Source organism: Panthera pardus, unplaced genomic scaffold (genome assembly GCF_024362965.1).
Source record: "Panthera pardus isolate Hobbes unplaced genomic scaffold, ASM2436296v1 HiC_scaffold_24, whole genome shotgun sequence".
In the NCBI taxonomy this organism is placed as follows: Eukaryota; Metazoa; Chordata; class Mammalia; order Carnivora; family Felidae; genus Panthera; species Panthera pardus.
The window spans coordinates 42,671,852-42,697,005 of NW_026526810.1; the positions used below are offsets into that span (position 1 = coordinate 42,671,852).

The 25,154-nt window shown below is 36.4% G+C and overlaps 1 protein-coding gene across 6 annotated transcripts in view; it reads right to left on the minus strand.

The window, feature by feature from the left end:
• UNC13C (unc-13 homolog C) overlaps window positions 1-25,154 on the minus strand; it is a 610,270-nt gene that overhangs the window by 270,019 nt on the left and 315,097 nt on the right. For all 6 annotated transcript variants that reach the window (XM_019442067.2, XM_019442063.2, XM_053889051.1 and 3 more), the window contains exons 15-17: window positions 24,771-24,886; window positions 22,756-22,919; window positions 7,219-7,375 (exon numbers count right to left, since the gene is read on the minus strand). In XM_019442067.2, the coding sequence (XP_019297612.2) occupies window positions 7,219-7,375; window positions 22,756-22,919; window positions 24,771-24,886 (437 nt within the window). The remainder of the gene's footprint in view (window positions 1-7,218; window positions 7,376-22,755; window positions 22,920-24,770; window positions 24,887-25,154) is intronic.

Sequence of the window (25,154 nt, forward strand, 5' to 3'; positions counted from 1 at the left end):
TTTGTTATATTATAATTTATAATTCATTGGCATTCATTTTTTTTCATTAAAAACGAATAATTTTCTGTTTCCTATTGACAATTTGTATTTTTCTTAAAAACAGTCTTATCAGGGGCACCTGAGTGGCTCAGTCAGTTAAACTTCTGCCTCTTAATCTCAGCTCAGGTCACGATCTCACAGTTTGTGAGTTCAAGCCCCACATCAGGCTCTGCACTGATGGCACAGAGCCTGCCTGGGGTTCTCTCATTCTCTCTGCCCTTCACCTGCTTGAGAGCTCGATCTCTCTTGTGCGCTCTTTCTCTCTCAAAATAAATAAATAAACTTTTAAAAATATTAAAAAAGAATCTCATCAAATTATATAATGTTTAGGAAGCACAAAACCTAGATCCACCTCTCCCCAGAAATAATCATTTGTCAAGTCATTAAAAATGACTTCTAAAATGTTTCCCACACACATTTTCTCCTTTGCCACAATCTTCATTTTCTCTAAGCCATTAGCACAGCATTACTTTGCTTTGTCAGGACTAGCTTATCAGCCCTATCACTAATTTCCATCTAGTCCTCCTGTATTCAACACCAGAACTGTTTTACTCATTTCACCTTCTTTCAGTGTGGCTTCCAGTAGTTCTGAGACTGGAAAACTAAACATCATATTTCCCAAACTCCTTTGCAGCTAGGCTTATGCAATTATCTTAGTTTCTGCCTATTAGATACATGTGCACTGCTACATTTGGAAAGCAGACGAGTGATGGAGGCCTAGTTCCTGCTTCTTGGTTTACTTGGGCTGCTAAGTCCTGGAGACATTCATTTCCCAGTCTCTGGTCACTAGCTTTGTGGTCTCAGACATTCTGCTGCATTAGCAGAAGCAGCCTTCTGATTCCTCACCTCCCCAACTGTAAGAAAACTCACCACTTCTCTTAAAATCAGTTTCAAATATCAGTGATATTTTGAGGATTATTACAGAAAGATCTTCCTTGAGTCCCAAATGATATTATAAGCATTTAATTCCCTGTGCCAAATCCCTTTCTACTTAAAGTTTCTAACATGGTGTCTATTACTACAACTGAACTGTGTCTGATATATATCCTCTCTCCCCCTTCTGCAACATTTCCTTAGTTAGTTATCTTTCTAAATCAAAGATTATACCCTAAGCTTCAAGAATGACATCCAAACATCTCTGTAGGTTTTCAAGGCCCTCAACAATCTAATGTCAACCCAATAGCACAGTTTCTTCTTATACTACCTACCTTTGTTGTTTTTGTTTTAATTTTTTTTAATGTTTATTTATGTTTAAGAGAGAGACAGAGCATGAGCAGGGGAGGGGCAGAGAGGGAGGGAGACACAGAATCTGAAGCAGGCTCCAGGCTCTCAGCTGTCAGCACAGAGCCCAACACGGGGATCAAACCCAGGAACCGTGAGTGAGACCTGAGCCAAAGTTGCAGGCTTAACTGACTGTGCCACCCAGGAGCCCCTCCACCATCCTTCATTCTATTTGCCCTACTTAGTAGGCAGGCTACCTTACACACACTTTGAACTTATTTTGTATCTTTACTTTGGTCTTTACTCAAATGTCTTCCCAGACCCAAGGTAGCTTCCCAACTACTTCTTGGACAGTGGAAAAATATTACTCATCCCTAAAAGCCCTGCTCCTTTTATCACACTTTCATCAGTCCCTGAAAAGTATCAATCACTTGATCCTCTTCAATCTCTCAATATCAAAGCCTCCTTTGATACTAATCACACTTTGGGAGTGACTTAGGGTTATTGTTCCAGATGGTTAAGTGACTATCCCATTAGAACATGAACCTCAGAAAGTAGACGTCAACGTTTATCATTCAATCCCTTTACTACTTGCCACAGTGCCTACTGCTATAGGGAACACATAAATACATATCAAATGAACAAGTGGACAAATAAAATAACATATGGAATGGTAAAGAAGTATTTACTAGCTTATTTATTTTTGCCCAACAATGGCTGGATCAGAGGCCCAGGGAAAAAAATGAGCTCAATAAACACCAATATAACTAATAATTTGTTATGTGTACTTTAAAATAACTCACTAAATAAGTTTTCTAAAGACTCTCCTGTCAAGCTGAGATACTGAGCCCAAACTCAGAGTTTTCTTCCTTTCTAACCCTTGATCTACCCATGGTGTTTTCAATAGCCGTGAGGATGTTTCATCCAATAAACTTCTTTAATCTTCTTGACTGCAAGCAACCTTTACACTCAATGATATGCTGCTAAATCATCTCTTCAAATGAAAAATGCCTTCATGTTTAGTATTTGCCAATGTCCATGATGTTAATATTCTCAGTACTTCTGGTTTCAAAAAATGGCTATGCTACATAACTAGCTTGCATTATTCTTGAAAATTCACCAATCAGTGCCTGTGAGAAGATGTAAGCTATAACTTAAGCTATTGAGTTTTACACTCAATTTTCAACAGCATATCCCAGAGCCACATCTTGGACCCAAGACTCCCCTTTGTAATTTTAACTGAAATGTATCATGTTCCTATCAAAATCCTTTGACTCTGGCTCACCTGCTACAACTTCTCAAAACGAGACCCCAGGCTGCATCATCTCAACGTCTCTGTTGACAGCTTCACTCACCCTTCAATTGATTTTTTTTATAAAGTTTATTTATTAATTTTGAGAGAGTGCGAGCCAATGAGCAAGCAGGGGTGGGCAGAGAGAGAATCCCAAAAGCAGGCTCTGCACTGACAATGCAGATGTGAGGCTTGAACTAACAAACCATGAGATTAAGACCTGAAGTCAGACGTTTAACCAACTGAGCCACCCAGATGCCCCTCCATTGCCTCTCTTCTACAAAATTTCAACCTAGAGTCAATATAATCAACTTCCCAAATCTGTTACATGAGCATCAGAATGCTGAAAACTTCTGAGAAAATCTCAAAGCCACCTATATTGTTGTGACAGTAAGTTTATGCTCCTCAACATCAAATGATACCTTCAGCTTTACTAGGAATTCCTCTTCCACGGCCCTGAAGCATTTCTCTTTCTACTGCCTTTGGTAACTTATCCAAACCTTGCACAGCATCCTTCACCTGCCTCTGTATTATAGTCTTTGCCTTGCAGATGAGCATTTCCTGTTCTTGTAGACAACCACAGGGATTAGGGAAATGGGGTATGACACCCCAGCTTTTCACTCCTATATCAAAAAATTCAGCATTCTCTGCAAGAACATGGATACTATTCCCGAAATTTCAGAACAGAACTTGTCCTTTCTCATTCCAAAGAACGTCTCTCCTTTTGTCTCTTTCACTACCTTTCTTCTTTCTCCTCTGGGAACTCACTGCATCACCTGTTTTCCATCAGATAAATCTGCAACTTGACTCTCACAACTACTCCCTTTCCTAATAATCTATAAACATGTGTAAATTTACCTTTTTAAATAAAAAAATTCTGACCCAACAAGACAGGAAAAATAAAATCTCTTTATTCATAGCAAAATCTTCCCTTGCCCAATCTTCCCCCTTTTCATTTCACTTAACAGAAGAGTCTCTATGTCCTCAGCCACATTCACCCTTTGATTCACATGTTTATTATAAAATATAATGATAATATAGGAAAGTTTTACAATTTTAGTATAAAGATGAATAGAAAGCAAAACCACAAAATATCAGCTGTCATCCTACCAGGTGGCTGTATCATTGGCATTTTGGCACATTTCCATCTAGTCTTATTTCTAAAACAGTGTGTATGTTGTTTTTTCAGTGTTGGAATTAGACTGTATAAAGAATTTTGTGGGTTTTTTTTTTTCACTTGGCATTCTATCATGGACATTGCTCATTTTTATGTACTTTTCTTTAAAAACATGATTTTTAGTGATTGCATTATATTTTAGTGAATAGAGGAACCTAATTTACACAAGCATTCATCTATGTCATTCACTGAAGGACCCTGTGAAATTAGGCTTCAATATCAACTGCTTCAGTCAATAATCACCTCCTACTTGCCAAATACAAAGAGGTCGATTATTTCCCCATCTTACTTTAACTTTAGCAACAGTTGAAAATGTTATATACTTCTCTTTTCTCAAAATAGTTTTCCTTTGTCTTTTTATAATATTACATTCTTTTATTATCATTTTCATTCAATTTCTCTAACCATTTTCCTCAACAAACTTTGCTTGTTCCTCTTCTTCACACCCAAGCGTTCTGTCCTTTTCACTTCATTCCTGATCATTTTTCACCCAAGCCATGATGAGAAATAGCAACTGTACATAAAAATATCTGAATTGTAAGACTGATATTTTTTCTTAAGTATATATTTGTTTACAATTGTCATAAAAAAGCTTTCTCCACTGGTTTATTATTTGGAAAATCAAATGTCTGAGTTACACTTTTGAGAAGGATAAAAAAGGGCCAACGTAATGATGTTCCTGAGTCACAAGCAACAGATCAAATTCAGAATTCAGGGAAAGAACTTGGGACCATAAATTGGAGGTGGGAGACTTTATACTTAGATATATCTGACTAAACAAATTGCATTACTTTCAATAGGTTGAGAAATATATAGTCACATTTACACACCAAATTTACAATTTATGAAAATGTACTTTGAAAAAACATTCTTTTTTTTTGGCCCTCTTCTAAAATAAGTTATTTGACGCACAAAATAAAGTTTTTATAATCATGTTGTCACTGAAAAGTAATGAAATCAATTTGGTTTCTCCTCTTTGGGTCGGCATGAAGTTCTATCTCATTTTCCTCCAGGTAGCTTTTAGGATACATATTAATCACAAAGACACATCTTCTATTTCAGAGGTAGAAAAGCTCAGCGTTCCACAAGATTGGCTTATTCTCTACAGTGTATCCAGGCAGAATATTAAAAGCAAAACAATTTCATAACAGAGTGCTTTATGTTACAGGTGAAATCTCAAGACAATCCTGTTACCAAGATGAGGTTTTTGGTTTTGTTTTCTTACACTTTTAAAAAATGTTTCCTTATTTATGAGAGAGAGAGAGAGAGAGAGAGAGAGAGAGAGAGAAAGAGAGAGAGAAAGAGAGAGAGAAAGAATGAGAGAAAGAGAGAGAGAGAGAGACAGAGAGAAAGAGAGAGAGAGAAAGAGAGAGAGAGAATGAGAGAAAGAGAGAGAGAGAGAGAGACAGAGAGAGAGAGAGAGAGAGAGAGAGAAAGAGAGAGAGAGAGACAGAGAGAGACAGAGAGAGAGAGAGAGAGAGAGAAGAGAGGCAGAGAGGAAGGGAGAATCCCAAGCAGGAGCTGTGGTGTCAGCACAGAGCCGAACACCAGGCTTGATCTCATGAACCAAGAGATCATGACCTGAGCCGAAATGAAGAGTCAGATGCTTAAGTGAGTCACACAGGCACCCCAAGATGAGGTTTTTATGACAAAACTGTTCTAATCGTCTGTTATTAGTCATAACAGTATTTTATTGAGCTGACCAGGGAATGTTCTTTGGTCCTGACTTTTACAAGAGTCAATGTGTCTAACAGAAGTAGCTGCTAGTACACTGTTTTACACTGTAGGTAAGGGCAAGAGAGATGAAATTTTCAAAACTTATATTTATAGACCATTTTCAGCTTTTACGAGCTGGCTTCTCTATCTTTAACGTCATTTGATTCTCATCTTCAGTTTAAGAAACACATTAGAGCAGTAGTTACCTTCATTGAGCAGACTGAGAAATTGAAGCTTGAATGAATGGACTTGCTTGCTAAATTTGACTACAAACTCAAATTCCGTGACTCCTAACACAGACTGCTTTTTTCTATTAGTGCTTAATCTGATCTGTCATTAAACAACTACTTTTTCCTTTGATTCATTCCAACTTATCTCACATGCCTCACATGCATTTTCTTTTAGATGAAAAGGACAGGAAAAGAGTATACACAGCAGCACATTTTTCCCCTACTGGCTTCACACATTTTTATTTGCTGAGTCTCATTTGTTTCTACTCTATGACACATACCCCCAAATTTAATTTCTAACAACATAATCAATAACAAAATCTATTCAGTGAACCAATTTGGAAGTGCGGTGGAAAAATTAACTATGGTGTCATGAAAATCATTTTGCTATAGTGGAGCTTGGTTTCATGTATACACACATACGCATGTGAGAATAAAACTACCTGTCTCACAGGGTTATTGAACAGAGCTACTAACTACCAGTTGCCATACTCAAAACCTTGGGAATCTCTCCAGAAAGCTTTCCCTTTCCTTCACTGTCCATATCCCCAAAGACACTACGTGCTATTGATTCGATGCCATGAAAAGCTCTGCAACATGTCCTTCATTCTCCATTTTCACTAGTTTTGTCTTAGTTTAGATCTTCACCATGTTACTCTGGTTACTATTAATTTATGTCTTGTCAATTTCAATTCCACAAGGCTTATAGAGAATGAGTTCCAGTGACAGGTGCAACAGATAAATATTTGCGTTTCCTGGGGCGCCTGAGTGGCTCAGTCGGTTAAGCGTCCGACTTCGGCTCAGGTCACCATCTCACGGTCCGTGAGTTTGAGCCCCGCGTCAGGCTCTGTGCTGACAGCTCAGAGCCTGGAGCCTGTTTCAGATTCCGTGTCTCTCTCTCTCTCTGACCCTCCCCCATTCATGCTCTCTCTCTCTCTGTTTCAAAAATAAGTAAACGTTAAAAAAATTTTTTTTAAAAAATATTTGAGTTTCCTTAGGATTCCTGCATTTCTGCTTTTCAATGAGTCCTCGCTGCATTTGAATATTTCAGGTGGACATCTTAATTAGGTACAGAGAGTCCTTCAACTCTATATACCTACTATGATTTACTCAGAAGACATGCTAATAACTATCAATAGCAGTAAGAACCAAGAGGAATTATAAATGGAGACTAACAGATTCCAGAAAAGTCAACCAAACTCACTTTTACCAGGGAATAGCATCTGAAATGATGAATCGTAAATTTGCATACATGGAGAAAGTTCTATAAAATCCCAGTACTCTATCACAAAATTTATGTGTTTCCTTCTTGGAAAAGGTCATTCCAGATAGGGAGATTTAATCCCTATTGAAGATGCCAATTGGCTGCCAAAATTATTTAGCAGAATATTATTTTAATGAACTTTTAGCTTCTCCCCACTACACTAAGAGTCCCTAAGAAGTGCCTCCTGCAATAAGATTCCAAGAATATCTGGAATCCCTAGTCCCTTGAAAATGTAACTCCTGTAAACTAGTAAAAATTTTAAAGTCAAAAAAATACTTACACCAAAGTTGGTAGCAGCAAATCGATCTGAGGCAGAAACCTGTACATTTGTTGCAACTGTTGTGTGAGCATAGAAAGCATTTATATTCGCCAACAAGGTGCTCATGACAGCAGGGACACCAGGGCACATGTATTTAGAAGACAGACATGAAAAGTGCCTATAAGACAAAAACATTAAGCACTTTTAAAACATAAAGCAATTAATTCACATAATGGCATACCCTCTAATGTCAGCAATTAATTCCCCAACTATATCTATGAAAAAAAGAGAACACTCCCACGATCTCTACTAAACGAAAGAGAAAGCAATTTCGGCTTTTAAAAATTTCTCATTCACAAATGTGAAGTGGTTTAATTAGAACGTGATTTGCCACAGGGATGAGTGCATAATTCCTTTCAACTGTGGGAGTTTTGTGTGTACACACGCAAAGTGCACTTTCCAGGGGAATCCAGCACAGTGGGAAAGCCATTATACAGGATCCTCCCCTTCTTCAGCAACTATGCCGTCATTTACTTCAGTTCCCGAAATGCTGCATTTTAACCTGAATGTCCTTTTATACTTGTATTTCTATCATACTGAAGATGCAAGGTCTCCCCTTTCACCGCCTATCTACTGAGTAAGTGAATTCAACATCTGACTTGAGTCCAGTTTCTGGGCTTTTGTCATAAAGGAATACCTTCCATAAGCATTTCTGTTTTCTTAGCATTTTGTTACAGCCAGGATCTAATAAAGCAAACAGAAGAATGGTGAGGGCAGATTGAATTATGCCAGCTTTAGGCTTAAAGACCATTCCTTTTAAACCCTGAATAATAGTATCATTCACAGACATCAGAAGCATCAAGTGTTCAATTCTGTTACTTCTCTCAAGAAAAACTGTTTCATTTGAACTATAACAAAAGACGTGAAAACTGAAAACACAGCTTAAGATAAAAATGCACAGATAAAATACTCATGGAAGGAAGAAATTTTCAGTTTGTTATCTGAACCTATTTTGTTCTCATGCCTCAGCAATTTATCCTCCACTTAATCATCTCTGAGGTCTGTATTATTGAACACAAACACAGAGTGTGCATGCATAAATGAAATGCCCTGAATGGCACCTCCAAACAAATGGATGGTCCTAGAAATGGTGGCTTCTCTTAAATTTCAGTCAGGCTACTCACTGAACTCCTCAGGATACTGGCTGATCAAAGTAGGTTAAAGTTTTAAACATGGATCTTTGAGGATTATGAAAAACAAAGTACGCCACAGTTGTTACATGAGGTTTTGCAATTTAACCCCAGAAAGATTAATACTGATTGCTTCTTTTAGGTAAATGATACATATTTTGACTGTAAATAGGAGGTAAATACCTAAGGGAAACAGTAAGAAACTCAAAGACCAGAACTTTATTATCCTGAACATGCATTACTTATTTTTTTTTAATGTCCATTTATTCTTTGGGAGACAGAGAAAGAGGGAGACAGAGAGGGAGACAGAATCCCAAGCAAGGCTCCGCATGGTGAGTGCAGATCCCAAGGCAGGGCTTGAACTCAGTAAACTTGAGATTATGACCTGAGCAGAAATCAAGAGTCAGATGCTTAATCAACTGAGCCAACCAGGCACCCCTAAACATGCATTATATATTTAAAAGGATACTGGAGGTCACCAGGATGAATAATCTTGTTCGTGGCTTTGAAAAATGGATCCATGCCTCCTAATCCAGCTGAGTTACTTAGTATTTACTTGTGGTAGCTGCTACCCTCTGATTTTTGGGGCTCAATTAGGGTGGCAGCAGTTTGGCAGAGACTTTTGAGCAGAAATAAAGGAGAAACATAATAAATATCCTGCTGAAGGCATTCAGAGTGAGAATTTTGTAGGTGAAATTGAAAGTTTTATAATGAAGATGACACAATTATTGAACGTCGTTCAGCGCTATAAGCAATCTGAGGGAAAAATGAGTGTAATATGGGAAGATGGGGGATACAAACAACCAAGTTTGCCTATTTTATACTTTGAGTTGGTAAGCCAATGTTTTAGTGATGAAAATTCTCATTGCTTTTGGGGCCCCAAAGCAGTTTTAACACCACAATGAGAGATGTGATTTTGAGTTATATAATTTAATACAATCCTTGCTATGTACCTATCATTGATGTTAATACATATTATTCATAAAATTATAAAAACAGTAAAAATAAATTTTTTTTACACTTTGAAGTTTTCTTAGGAAACAACTTCAATGTATAGTTAAAAGGTAGGGTTATAATACTTTCTCTTATTAGAAGTGATTACAAATAAAATGGATTCTAGTGTTTTTCCATCCTTTAATCTTTCCTCCATTTTTTATATTAAAGGCATCTGTCCAGACTACTCTCCCTTCAATAACTACACACTTACTGTAGCTCTGGAATGATTCTTCATGATAGGAATCTAGAGGTGATTAAAACATGTTCCTGGTATAAAATATGCATACCCTAATTGAGAGGCACACACCTTAAACACTAATTTTATCATCTAAGAGAAAGTGCTGTTCCAGAGTATCTAAAGTTTGGGTGCTATTACTGAGGTATCCACAGGCCAGAGGAAGGTACAAAGCCTGATGGAGGACAAAGCTTCAAAGGCTGAGTTGAGCCCACTAGTGGTGAGACCACAGAGGAGAAGTGAGAGGGAAATGCCTGAGCCAAGGTCTAGGGGATTAGAGTTCATGTAATGGCCATGAAAGAGTGAAGAGTTTAGTATCCCTAGAATTTGGTTCAATAAATATTTATTCAACATATCTAAAGATGAGATACCATGTGAGGCACTGGATATATAGTAATGAATCCACTTGCAGACGAATGGGAGAATCAGTTCTATAAGAAATATAATACAACTATGTACATGTTATGAGAAAGAAAAGCCTTACAGAGTGCTAAGGGACAGTATGTTAGAGTGTGCATATTGTGGTCTGGTGGGTCAGGGAAAGGTCAAGGAAGACTCTTTGAAATGAGACTGGGCTAAGAGTTAATGCATAACTACGAGACAGCCAAATCAAGCATAGGGCTTGCTGTCACTGATAGGTAAAGGGTGTATTCCAGGGGAATGGAATAGTATAAACTAAGGCATAATAGGGAAAAAAAATACCATGTACAGTGAACCCTAGAAATTTTAGGTTGGTAGATCCCAAATTTCCAAGAGAATATTCTCTGCCAAGTTTGACCAAAACCAAAGTGAGGGTGTGTGTAGGACAGTCTCATGAAATATGTTAGGCAAGTTAGATCTAATTTATAGATCAAAGGACTTTTTCAAACTAAAATTCAAAATCTTAGAGTCAGTGTAAGTAAAAAATTTAAAAAAAAATTAAATCTCCAAGGAACTCTAGCTGTTCACATGGATAGAAAGTGAATTTTTTTTTAGGTTATTTTCTATTTTGAGAGAGAGAGCACAAGCAGGGGGAGGGGACAGAGAGAGAGAGAGAGGGAGAAAGAATCCCAAAGGCTCTGAGCTGTCAGCACAGACCCTGATGTGAGGTTCGAATTCACAAACCATGAGATCATGACCTAAGCCAAAATTGAGAGTCAGGTGCTTAACTGACTCACCCACCCAGCTGCCCCATGATTGTTGAATTTTAAATAGATGATCTTGGCTTTGATGAAACTTTAGTAGGATGGTTTAAAGAAGGTGAGACTAGAGAAGAGAGCTCAATTAGGAGGCTGTACAGGGAAGGGAGGGTGGGTGTCTGAGTTAGGGTAGTAGTTATACAAATATGGAGGAGAGAATGAATTTGAAAAACACTGAAAGAAGACAAATTGTCAGGGCATGGTGATTGAGGAGGGCTGAGAGGTAGGGAAGAGAAATGGTTACGCTCCAAGGTTTCAGTGCAGGTAACGGGTACTTTTGCTATGTGGGCTGAGAACAAAACAGGACAAAGGAATTATAAGGTGGGAATTATGTGTTGAGTTTGACCTTAAGGTACTTGTAGAGGTTTCACATAGGAATGCCCATCAGCTTATTGGATACTTGAACTGGACAGTTAGATTTAAGGGTCACTAAGTATATTGGAACCAGTCAAAACCATGAAAAAGGATAAGGTCATCCAGGAGGATTATGCAACATAAAAAGAGAAATGTCAAAGTGTGGAACTTGAGAAACACCAACATGTAAGGAACTTGTGAAAGGAAAAAAAAATAAGTGAATTCTATGACTAAGGGCAAAGGAAAAAAACAGATGGATTTAAGGAAAGTCAGGACACTGGAATCAGGGAAACCATGGGAATGAGAAGTTTCTTTGCAGGTGAAGGATGATTGATGCTGTTAGGTTCAGTGAGGAAGTCTTACAAGGACAGAAAATAGACTATTGGACTTGACAAACACACTTAATTGTGACCTTAACAAGATCAATGTTAGTGGAGAGACAGGATGCACCAAGAGGAAACAGGATGAAAAGTGGGGAGGTGCCAGGGGTGACCAAGGTAAAGTGGGTCAAGGACAGATTCTGTTGGTCTCAAGCTAAGGAATTTTCACATTCTCATGTGGACTATATGAAGTTGGCAGAGATTTTTGCCGAGGGAACTGACATTATCAGACAAATTTGGAAAGGTGACTCTGAAGTGGTGTAAAGATAAATTCAAACGAGTAGGTATTAGATGCAGAAAAAACAATTTAGGAAGACATAGAAGCAAAAAAATGACATTTTCACCCTGCTTGCAATATGACTAAGCCATTCACATACCACACTAAGAAGTAACAAAATATTTTGTACCTTGAGATAATCTAAAACTCACAGAATCACATTTCTGAATCTCTAAGATATAAAACTTGAATAATTCTTCTATGAAACCTAAACTTTCTAACAAAACAGCTTTGAACCTGATTTTACCCATGTTATATCTGAAAACTTATTATGACTTCTGAAAATATGAAAACCAGGTTTGTGTCCCACCAAGAACAGCACAAGAATACCATGTAAACTAGAGAACCTTAGAAATGTTGTGTTACTTTGTTTTGTTTCGTTTTGCCAGTGCTTTTGAAGCCTGACTCCCTCTGTGCGTTTGCTGTAATTAAACATTTCTTTCCTTTTCTAATTTTTTTTTTCCTTCTTAAGGTCATAGATAAAGTAAGGTGATTCAGGATTGGAATTCAGGCAATGTAAGTTCAAATCCGTATCTCTTAACTGCTAGAGTGTAGCTTTCTCATAATTTATCCTCTTCCTTCTCTCTTCAATGTTGTGTATTACTTGTACATGCATCTGTTTCTTTCAGAATATGTTTAGTTCATGCTTGGTTATCATCTTATTCACCCCTCCTCTAGCCTACTGTTTTTCTTGTACAGAGGAGATGACCAATGTTTATTAATGAAAACAAAAGCAAAGTGAGCCAAAGGTATTGGCTATGTAGAGTTAGAGTGTACATTGTATGTGGTTGATTACCTTGAGTATGACAGTTTACCAAAACATCTAACTGCTTTGTAAACATTTGTTGAAGTGCCTGGCAGTTAGTGCCATGATGATGACAATAACTATGAAGGTTAATAGCATTGTGCTTATAACTGCTATATATTTTAAACTTTCCAGAGCATTAGGCATGTATTCGTCTTTGACAACAGAAATATTTTGCTTTCTGATTTAAATTTAATTGAGATAATTTCTGGGGAACAACTGGAAGTAGCTAGCTGCATATGATTCATTCCTTGAAACTTCCCATGGAAATATCCAAGAAACCCAAAAAATAATGTGAAGTCATAAAAGCCCTAGAAATTAGGGTACCCATCTAAGATTCCCCAGTACCTGGGAGGACTCTGCCTAACATTAGGGCAGCTGGCTAGATTGGGAGATATTCAGCAGATGACTAAAGTCTAAACTCCTGAAGTGTTAACCTGACAAGACAGATAACAGGAGGATGTTTCTAACAACCACACAGCGTATACCCTGTAAAAGATTGGGGCCTCAGCTGCTGGCCAGCAAGGCTATCAATGACTTCACTATTCCAAGGTGATGGCTTCCCCAGTCAGGAAAGAGCTGTCTCTGTTTCCCACACCTACTCCTTCTACATCCATTAAAGGGTACACAACTCCCAAGATTGTAATACAGCTTGTGCAATAGGAAATAGGTAATGGGATTGAAGCTAGTTAGAAAAACAGGGCTAGAAGAACACTGGGAACAGTATGTCCTGGGAATTATATAAAATCTTTTACATTTTGCTTCCAGCAAGACAAGAATTCACAGGTTGTTTAGATCATCCGGCGGGGGGGGGGGGGGGGGGGGGATCCAACTCTACTAGTTGGAGAGTCCACCAACAGGAGCAGGTAAGTATCTTTCACCAATCTAAAGGAGAGCTGCATTTAAATAAAGTTATGGGAAAGAGTACGACATTTTTAGAGGCTTGACTTCCAGTTCAAGGTCTGCAGATGAATGCTGACAATACCCAGGTGGTTAACGAATACTGATTCCAAAGGAACCCTGTAAGTTGCCAAATAGGCAAGAGGCAAACACCTTTGTATATTATTTTCACATTCACACATGCATGTACACACATGCACACATAGGTATAGGCAAAAAACAACCAAAATCCTGGCAGGAAACAGTATTAACCAAAATGGTACAATGTTATGTCCAGATAGAGCTATAAAATTTTGTTTTTTTAAAAAATACATTTTGTATTTTAAAAATAATTTACCATTAACATGTTTTATTACCCTTATCAGAAAAGCAGATATATAAAACATATATTTTAAATGTTAATTCAACTTTTACCTATTATTGATTTCACAAGTCTTTTTGTAACTTAGCATGAAACAAAGCAACCCAACACTTTTTAAAATTTTATTTGATTGACTTAAGTAAAAATTCTTTATATTTTTCTTGTCTAAAAATACCTAAAATTTAAAGTACTATATATAATGTAAAAGTGTATAATCTGTATCACTCTTTAAAGTACTATTGAATAAGATTTTTACAAAAGAAGTCAGCAACAAATTACCAGTAAAATGTTTTTTCTTTCAAAGTTTATCATAGACCTTACTGGTTTCTGGTGAATGAGTAGATGCAAAAGAATTACTACATAATTACTGTAAAATAGATACTACTTTGATTTCACTAAATAAAATATATCAAGACTTACTTTTGAAGGTATTAATGGAATGATAGTTGCTCATAACTCCCTAAGGCAAAATACAAAGATGATAATGGTGAAGACTGGACATCAAAGCAGGACAATGAGAAAAACCTAGTATTTCACTTAATGCTACTTTTCCTCCCATTAGTCCTTTACATCAGTTTTAAAATCAAATTGGAATAGTTTTTCTTAACTAAAATTGTAAGCAACGAAATTTTCATTGTTTGGTGAAAGGAAAAAGGTAAATAGATTAAGGTCATGAATATGATCCTTTTTAATTTGATCAGAATTACATTGAACAAGTCTCACTATTTCTAAAAATTAAAGATACAGTAATTGCCATCTCTTAGAACTTACATGAAAATGTTCTTCTTAAAACTGGTGACTCGGGAGTTCATCAGTCAGAATACTAAGATTAAAAGTTTAAGCATTTGATCTACCCTATGACCCAGCAATAGCACTGCTAGGAATTTACCCAAGGGATACAGGAGTGCTGATGCATAGGGGCACTTGTACTCCAATGTTTATAACAACACTTTCAACAATAGCCAAATTATGGAAAGAGCCTAAATGTCCATCAACTGACAAATGGATAAAGAAGATGTGGTTTATATATACAATGGAATACTACTTAGCAACAAGAAAGAATGAAATCTGGCTATTTGTAGCAATGTGGATGGAACTGGAGAATGATATGTTAAGTGAAGTAAGTCAGCCTGAGAAAGACAGATACCGTATGTTTTCACTCATATGCAAATCCTGAGAAACTCAACAGAAGACCAGGGGGAGGGGAATGGGGAAAAAAAAGTTACAGAGAGGGAAGCAGCCAAACCATAAGAGACTCTTAAATACTGAACACAAACTGAGGGTTGATGGGGGGGTTGGTGAGAGGGAAGGTGGGTGATGGGCATTGAGGAGGGCACCTGTTGGGATGAGCACTGGGTGTTGTATGGAAACAAATTTTACAATAAATTACATATAAAAAATCACTTCCACAAAAAAAAAGTTTAAGCATTTGAAAAAAATGTTTAAGAATTTGATACTAATTTTAAAAAATTTAAAACACTAAAACTCAGAATTTCCAGGTCATTCTTAGGAGTAAATTTTTTCCCTGGTTGGTAAAAATACCTGTCTTTTTCTAGAAACTGTAACTAGGATTATGGTAAATTACAGATGGTACATTTTGGTACCAAAACAATATCCTACACTGAACTTGCCTCTTCACATTCACTTTTAACCTAACTGGTAAATGATTAGACAGTCAGTTTAACCAAGAAAATCATATGCATCAAGGTACATATTTCTTAGATGGTTGAAGGAAAAAAAGAAAAAGAGACTTAAATTTCACAGAAGGAGAAGTGTTAATCATGGTTAATGGCTATACTTCTTGGAAACCTTAAAGAAATGGTCAGCATATTGCTTTTTAGTATGTGGGGAAGATAGAGGGATTATGGCTGGCCAGTTTAGAGATACCAGGGCATAGGCATGATTCATTCTAATACTAGCTCTGATCTGTGACCTTAGAAAAGTAACTTTATCACCCCTAGATTCAGTTTTTCCATCTTTATAATAAAAGAGCAGTTAAAAGATCTGATCTTTCTAAGCTTTACCATGTTTTGCATTTCTGAATACAAATAATAGGTTATGTCCAGTCATATATTACTTCCTCCTACGATCAACATTTGATTTTATTGGAACCCATGGTTAATAGGAATGGCCAGAAAGAAGGGGGCAAGAAAGTTGTTTTGAAGCATCCTTTGCTCTTCAGGAATTTTCAACTAAAAGGCTTCTAGGCAACCTTCAATTTGCCAGGAGTCTGACTCTGACTTTCTGTATGCCCCTTCTTTATGTGTGGTTACTGCCAAGGCGAAGCTTCTTGCTTCTAACCATCTCCTTAAAAATCAACTCCTTTTAAAGGCTGTAGTTTCAATGCTACTTACATTATTCTAGGAGGGAGAGGGAAAACAGAATTAAAAGGACAATTGGCCACTTAAAATGACTGAATATATCCTTGCAGCAAACCACCCCTTCAAATAGCACACCTTCAAATAAAATAGGTCAAAAAGTACTACTGTATTGTCTGAAAATGCTAATATTTCCCCACACAGACATGATTGAAAACAATGGATTAACAATGTTTAAATCACCTGACTTTGCTTTTCTAAGAAAACAGGGTTAGTGTCAAACCAATTAAACAAATGAAATTTCAGTTTCATGGGAAAAGTTAGATAGACAAACTCAAAAAGTGATGCTTAAATTGCCAATAATGAGATAGTTTCTGGAACGTTTTCAGTTATTAAAGTGATTGCTACAACATTATGATCCATTAATTCTCAAACATTACTGGCAAAATGTTGGGAAGTTATGTGTATTTCAAATAGCACATCTGTATTCAATTCACTTGCTATTGTTTTGTAGCTATCACGATAGAAAAAGTAAAAAAAAAAAAAAAGAACAATCATCTAACTTACCTGCCTTTTCATGGATAATTGTCCCTAATCACATCATCTTGTGGTTTTCAAGGGATCGAAATGCCTTTGATTCAAAAGATCTAAAGGTCAATTATTTTTTAATAAGAATAAGAGCAGGGTGATTAGAAAGAAGCACCATAAAGATGACAATGAGTTTTAGACCCTTAGAAGATTTCAGAGAAACAATACAAGATGAAAGAAAAGACTATCTGTATTTCTAATGCTAGAAATACACTAAAATAGTATTTATCACGTTTGCTCCCTAAAATTCAAATTAGTATGCATGTCAGTGATTGTATGCATTCACTAAAGAGGGGGTCAAACATTTAAGGATCGCTTCTCCTTTGGCGAAATGCATCATAACTTTTCATAGATGCTAGGTATTGCTCAAACTCCATTACAGAGGTTTTGAGTAAGTATGAGGGCAGTGGTGGGAGACAGGAAAGTAATGAAATGTGTAGGGTTTAGAGGAACCACAGAATTTGAAGAGCAAGTCAGGATGGGACCCTCAGGCTGACCATCAGCTTTCTCTGACATCTCTTTTCATCTACGCCTGGATTTAGTCCCTTCATGTCTATGCTGTTATAGTACTCACATATACTTCAATTATACTGTCTTGTTGTTATTTAATTTCTTCCTCTTTGCTCTAGAGTAGGAGTTCACTGAAGCAAGAGATATCTTTCATCACTGTATCCCACTGCCCTGTATAACTAAGTCCTCATAATTAAATCCTCAGAATGTGTCTATCAAATAAATGAATTGTATCTTCTGGAATGTGGACTCCATTGGAGACTGGATCTTGACTTCTTGTTTGTTAATACATTCTTAGTGCCTAGAAAACTTCCATGGTAGGCTCTCAATAAATACATCTTACAGGAATGAATGATTCAATTAAGCAGCACTCTATTTAGAAACTAGGCTTATGCCTCAAACGGCTAAAATAGACTAGTGCCTTTAAAAAAAATGGTATCCCAAGAGTTCTGGTTCAAATATCAATTAGATAAATATGGCTAGTGCCAAAGTCAAGGTTGCTGAGGATACCAAGGTAAAAAACACTGACTTAATGCTTTTCACATTTGGTGTTACAGAAGCATGACCATGGTTCAACAAAAGCTCAGATTTTGTGACACACCCTGGGCTTCATTTTATAATAAATGAGACTCCTTAAACACTCAGTTAAAATATGTTTGACAGAAATCACCTCCAGAGGGCAATTTAATCCCTGATGCTGACATGGAATTCCCTGAGTGTGTTTATGGGTGAACAGCAAATCTGTCAGAACATTTTTAAGAGCATGTACGTTTGCATAGATTGATGTAAAGCATCAAGAACTCCCAAAATTCTCATCATGAAAACAGGCTCTATGCTCAACATCATGATGCAGAATATGTAAAATAGTGTGCTTCTTTGGAAGGAAAGATACTCTAATTCTTACTGTCATATGTTGGAAAATTTCCTTTTTCTTTTTAGATGGATTTACCATGTGGGAATATATCCTCTGGGTACTTGACCAACTGCTTGTCCAAACAGGAAAATTGTAATCTCTTTCTTCTTCCCTCATGAATGCTCCAAAACAAAGGGTATATTTTTATGAAACACATAGGGCTAATAAATTGTGCCCTCATAGAATGTTTTGTGCTATTAGGAGAGAGCATTTACAATAAGCAGGAGGTACCTTAGAGGAACGGGAAATTCAGTATTAATGTTCAGATTATTTACGAGCAAAATAGATCCAGCCTCCTTCTTATGAAGGGAAATACACAAGAGGAAAATTTAATAATGTACAACCAGACTCTCTGACTTAATACACACTTCTCCTGTATTTCTGCTTCAAATCCATCTTCAAAGAAATGGGAGTATGCTTAAAAGAAACCAGACAATGTTACTTAAAAGAGAAGGATTATGAGGTTACCTGGGGATTTGGATCAGCATAAGGAGATTTTAAATATCAAAAGAAGCTAAGATTTGATTTTTATTTCTTATCAAATGGTGTCTAGGAAAGCCCAGAATAATTAAACAGTTTTGTCCTTTCCCAAACTTGTATATGTCCTTACTATACAGACAGGACATCTGTTTCTTCCTTGAAGCTGAGTTCCCCAACTTTGTGTTTTAAAAATTAAGGGAAGGGGCGGGGCGCCTGGGTAGCTCGGCTGGTTAAGTGTTCAACTCTTGATTTCAGTCCAGGTCATGATCTCACGGTTCGTGAGTTCGACCCCCTCCTCCCCCCCCCCCCCCAGCATCCTACTTCAAGCTAACAGCACAAAGCCTGCTTGGGATTCTCTCTCTCCCTCTCTCTCTGCCCCTCCCCTGCTCGCTCTCTGTCTCTCTCTCAAAATAAATAAACTTTTTTTTTAAATTAAGGGAAACACTACTGAGTTAAGTTTAACACGGGTAGTTATTTCTAGGTTTTGCTGCTGTTGGTTGGTTGGTTTTCTGGGTCCCCTGAAGCATTGTTTCAAGACAACAGAAAAATACGACTGATTCAATGGGCAACCAATTCAAATATGAACATATAGTTGGTTATTCATAAACTCTTTCTTTTTAAAGTTGTTTTATTCATTGCCCAATAATTTGTTAGGAGTCAAGTTACAGTTCAACTGCAGAACTATCATTTGGAAAATACAGTAAAAAATATCTCTGAAATATCAGTATTTCAATATCCAAATGAAGTATCATTTGGAAAATACAGTAAAAAATATCTCTGTTCTATTTCAACACCTAACAGAAGAATGTCTGACACTTCTCCAAATTATTATAATTAATCAATATGGGGTGCTCTAAAACACTTAAGTGCAACATGTAAGGTAAAACAGATACCCACACCAGCTTAGTCTTTCCAATTCCACTTTGCATGCTTTTGGCAACTGTGAATTTCTGACATGAAGAGACATATCAGGAGAAGTTGAGAACAAACAACATGTACTTCTGTTTCATTCAACTCGAAATATGTACAGCCTTCTATCATGCATCCAGAATTTCTTATAAAGCAGTAATAAAACATATGACTGTTGAATCCAAGATTTCAATTTGTAAACCTTTGCAAATAATCCAAGTACCCCTCTAAACGCCACCATTCTATTATCTCTCTTAAACTTGATTACACATGTAATTATAACATTCACACAATGATATAAAATGGGGATGGGGTGTTTTTCTATAAAACTATTTCAATAATTAATGATAATCAATGAACAGTAAATGAAGTGATCATATTTACACTGGCAGTCAAGATTTTTAGGAGTTAGCGGAATGTCAAATGACATGAATATATCTATTTTTTTATTCTGGTCAGATGGTAATATTTGTACTGTCAAAGCAAAATTACACTGGACAAAATTAAATAGGCCAGGAAAATTTTATTCAAGGGTATGCAATAGAAAAGAGAAACCAGAGCTCAGTCTGAACTCAGCTCCACTGAAATATCAGATGGGAATGTTTTTAAGGGCTGACTTGGGAGGAAGGATGGAGGGGAGTTTTAAAGAGCTGGAGTTGGGGGAATCCTAGCCACCTGTGTTTGCAAATTGGCTTTATCCAAAATAAACTATCTCTTATCCTCATGACTTATCCTCATGACTGGAGATAGTATTACATCTTGGAGTAAGGAACCTACCCAAATGAGGCTCCTACCTTCCCACAAAGACTGGGAGAGAGGGGCCTATACTCCTTGATGATTACATTTGAGAGACACTTCTCCAGGTTCTTGAGAAAGCTAGTCCTGGGGTGTAAGACTGGCAAGAGACTTTTAAAAAATTTACAATCCAAAGAATTCTAAGTGTTCTAAAGTGAATTATAAGTTTTCTAAAGAGAGTACTGTAAGGAAAGGAAGGTCAGGGGACTCTCGGTTTAAGCATTCAGTAAGGGCCAAGGTGTGAAGGAGGTCAAGGGCCTACAGGCAAGAAAGAAGTTTGTCCAAAGTTCTATCAAGTTGAGGGAAATGTTAAGGCCATCTTGGTCAGTAGTGAAAGCAGAAGAAAACATTTAATAAATAATAATACCATTATCAAATCAAATGTGTAACTAGAAGTAGATACAGTTGATCCCTGAAAAATGCAAGGGTCAGGGTCACTGACAGCATATAACTTTTGACTTCCAAAAAACTGATCTAATAGTCTACTGTGACTGGAAGCTTTACTGATCACATAAACCATCATAAACACATATTCTGTGTAATATATGCATTAAATACTACATTCTTGGAATAAAGTAATCCAGAGAAGAGAAATTATTAAGAAAATCATAAGGAAGAGAAAATATATTTACAGTACTATAAAAAATCAATAATCTATAAGGAGACCTAAAGAATTTGAACTTTTGTTATTTGAGGGTCAACTGTATAATCTATAGCATTGTGTTATCATCTAAGTGCATTTGTCAATTTATTACCAAAATAAGACATTTTTTTTCCTTATGCCTCTCTGCCTTGCTTTCTCGCTTTAGACTAGCAGTTGGCAATCTAAGGCCACAGACAAACCCAGCCCATAGTTTTTGTTTTTAAAATAAAGTTTTATCAGAACATGGCCATGTCCATTTGTTTAATATCTATGGCTGCTTTTGCATCTGGACTACATAATGGAGCAGTTGTGACAGAGATTGTAGGACCCACAAAGCTAAAAATACCCTGTGGCTCTTCATAATTATGAGCTCAAGTATGGGTCACTTGATACAAAATAAGGTACCCAAAAATATTTTATTGTTACTGTTTACTTAGGTTAAAAAATAAAAGTGATAAAATGAATAAAGGAGGATTCTCCTCTTTTAAACTATCAAAGTTGCATTTTTATTGTGCTCATATTACCTTACCTAGTAAGTTATTCTGAATTATACCCATTGACATGGGACAGAGCAGATGACAAACTCATAGACTCCATTACGGCTGCCCAAATACAAAATAGGTTGCCTCAAAAGGAGTGTGCTGTCACTCTATGTGAACAAGCACAGGGATGATGACCATCAGTAACAGATTCAGTAGCAGGTCTTCTGGTTTGGAGAGAGGTTCAATTGCATGACCTCCTACTTCCTTTTCACCTCTATAATCTTTAAGTCTTTATTATTTAACATGAGGACATTCTGTCAAATAAAAAAGCATACTTTTATTCAAAAAAATTTTTAAATGTATTCTTACACATGCTGTTCTATAATTATGACTGATGATTAAATGCTAGGAATAGTAAACCCTGAAGAAGACCACTGATTTTGGTCCAGTCTACCTTCATCATTCAGATGGGTGAAAATGATTGATTATTTGGGCCCGCATCAATTTGATTGTTGTGAAAATATGATCTAATCAATAATATAAAAGAACAGTTTTTTTAATGTCTATACATAAATACCCATATATACGGTATATATCTGAACAAGATGCATTTATACACTTAGATCAGGTTTCAAAAGGTGAACTGTGGGCAAGAAACCCAATTCTGAATGCTTACTGAAACTCCTCAGTAAGGGTTATGTGTCTGTGTGGGTCACTTCTGTAGAACAACATTTATTGCAGTGTGCGGGTGTTCTCAATAAATCTTCATTTGGCTGAACTAGTAGCACTGATATAAATATAGAAAGGAAGTATATATAGCCTACTGTTTGGGTCAAGAGACTGTAATGGCTCTGGATGTGGCTTTGACACTAATAGACTTTGTAAAGTTGGACAATGCACTATAATCATAAGGTTAATTTCCTCAGATATCAAATAAGGCATTGGTTCTTCAACTTTAGAATTGATGAGAAGTATCAGGAGGGCTAAGTTCCCAGATTGTGCTAACAATGTTCATCAATGGACCACACTTGGAGCACAAAATAAGGTTTGGGAAGATGGTGGTAGTGAATTATCAAATCCTTAACACTTTACAGCTATGAGTGGCCAGCATCAAATGGGCACATTCAAATGTAATTGTCTCTGGAATCAAAATTTCATTTGAATGAGAAGAAAAGAAATGAATGCTTTTCTTTCTTTTTAGATTTCAGAGATTTTCGAACATGTACCTGTTCTGTAGTACTTACGTCATAGCTTGATAAATGGATTCAATCCCGTAACGCATGGCAAATTCATCGACTATTTCTTGGGAAGCATCATCAAAGAAAACCTTCCACGCTTCCTCCCCTTTGACCTCTGGTATTTTCACTCCACCATTAGACTTCACTTCAGTCAAGTAATGGAACAGATTCTGAAAGTAAGTGGTTTTCAATTGTTCAGTAATTCCTCAGAATAGACCATAAATATGTAACTGTAACTTTCAGTAATTTATATTTGCATTGTGATGGCATCTAATGTTTCATTAGCATATATAAACAATAGGAATATATTGAGTTTTTATCCTAGCTCACCTCGTATTTATGCAAATTGATTTTATTTCTGCCTAAGCCTACACGGAATCAATGATTCAAATGTTTTTCATACATACCAATTCATTTTAGAAGGAAGTAAAAGTTTTGCATGTAAACATTTCTACATGCTAGAGCATATTTTACACTCATGGGCTCCAAGTAAATTATAGAGCCCTGGATGAATAACATGATTTTGGCTGTTGATACAGAATTTTAGTATGTAAAGGGCTTTGACTATGAAATGGTTGGAGTCAGAGCAAGGAATTGAGGTTAAAAATGAATGAGAATTTTTTAATGAAATAAAAATCACTACACATATTTTCTTTCTGCTTCTAACAAGTTTTGGGAACTACCTGCTACATAGATGCAGCTTAGGTCACTAAAGGACCCTTTCTTGGATTTCAGGTCTTTTTGGTTCATGGACTAGCAGAAAAAGACTCTGAAAAGCAAAGTACAATGCTATTCCTCATATCCCAAAAATTCTCTATCCAATCTTTCAGGCTAGAGTTGGCTCTCCATCTTGCCAGTTTCACTGGTTTGAAAACTGAACCACCTTTTTTGAAGGAATATCCATAGCCAGGTGGTAATCAGGAAATTAAGCCTAGGCCCTTTATATAATTATGTGTAATATGTAAATGACTTAAATACTGCTCCCCATTCCTTCTTTGGTAAAATGGAGGTGCAAATAATTACACATATAAATTTTCATAGATACATTTAGGAAAAGTTATTTGCAAAGAGCAAAGATTCTTTCACTTATCTTTTCTATCTTAGGAAGGTACTTTCCTCTCTACCTCTCTGAACATGGGAAAAGTACATTCCTCAGTTTTACCTCATATTTTTCGATACACAGGACAAGGGCCATTTGTATCAGAGAAAGGCTCTGGGGACAATTTTAGGCTCTCAGACACAAAGCATCCAATAGAAGCCTAAGATTATACGTCTGTATATCTATACTGAGGTCAATCTGCCCTTTGGATTCAAACTGGGTTGTATCAACCTCTAAGTCAACCAAGCCTTACTGTTTGGGTGGGTATATTCTCTACTACCCTTGGGTGGTAAAGACATTTGATATTCTCCATTGCCGACTTGTCTGTGGAATGGGTAATTAAAATGGAGGATGGTTCAATATATATTGAAGCTTTTATGTAATACTCAGAAAAAGAAAAAAAAAATCATTGATTACATTGGCTACCAAAAACCATTGATGCAATGTAGTATTAGCATTTTGTATTTCTAATACTTCCAATTAAATCTTTAACAAAACCTGCACATTAACTCAGCGTTCTCAAAAATAATCATATTTGGGTCCTCTCTTGCATTACTAAAGTACTATATGTTTAATGCTTCCAAAATATTTATCATTGCTTATTTTTTTAATGAATACTTTTAGTATTTTTCTTCTTCCTTGGTCTACTTATTCATCATTATCTTATTGTCTTATTTGTTAATACCTGCCTCATGTGTTTGTTCTAACTCTTATTAGAGGATATCTTCTCACCCTTCAGAGAGCAATACATGGGCCATATGATACCCTTCCACATCACGTGTTATTGTACAGGGTCAGAACTCCAGGAACAACTTCACAAACCTAATTCAATTATATTTTTAAACAAAATACCTTGTTGTATGATCCATAAAGTACTATTTCTTTTCTAGATTTTATTATTAACACAATTCAATTGACTTACCTCATGTAAACATGTATATTGTATATGATATGGGGCAACCTTCTCCTCTCCTTTTATCTCCACATTGATTTTCAATCTTATGGCCCCAGATACAGCTGACTTATCTGTCCGTTTCTCTGATAAAGCAAAAAAGTAATTGGTGACTTTTGGAAATATCATATTTTTCATAGAACTTTTCAAAAGCTTAAAAAAGGCTTCCATTTCTAAAAGCCACTTTTCTAGGTCAGGTTTGATTATTAACAACCCATTATGATTCTTGGAAACACAATTTAAAATAATGTGCCTATTATGTGACTAATTGTCAAATGGTGTTATAGATCTTCAAACAAAAAAGCTTAATCAGAAAACCCTGCCATCCTGATACAGATTTCTGTGTACTCAATC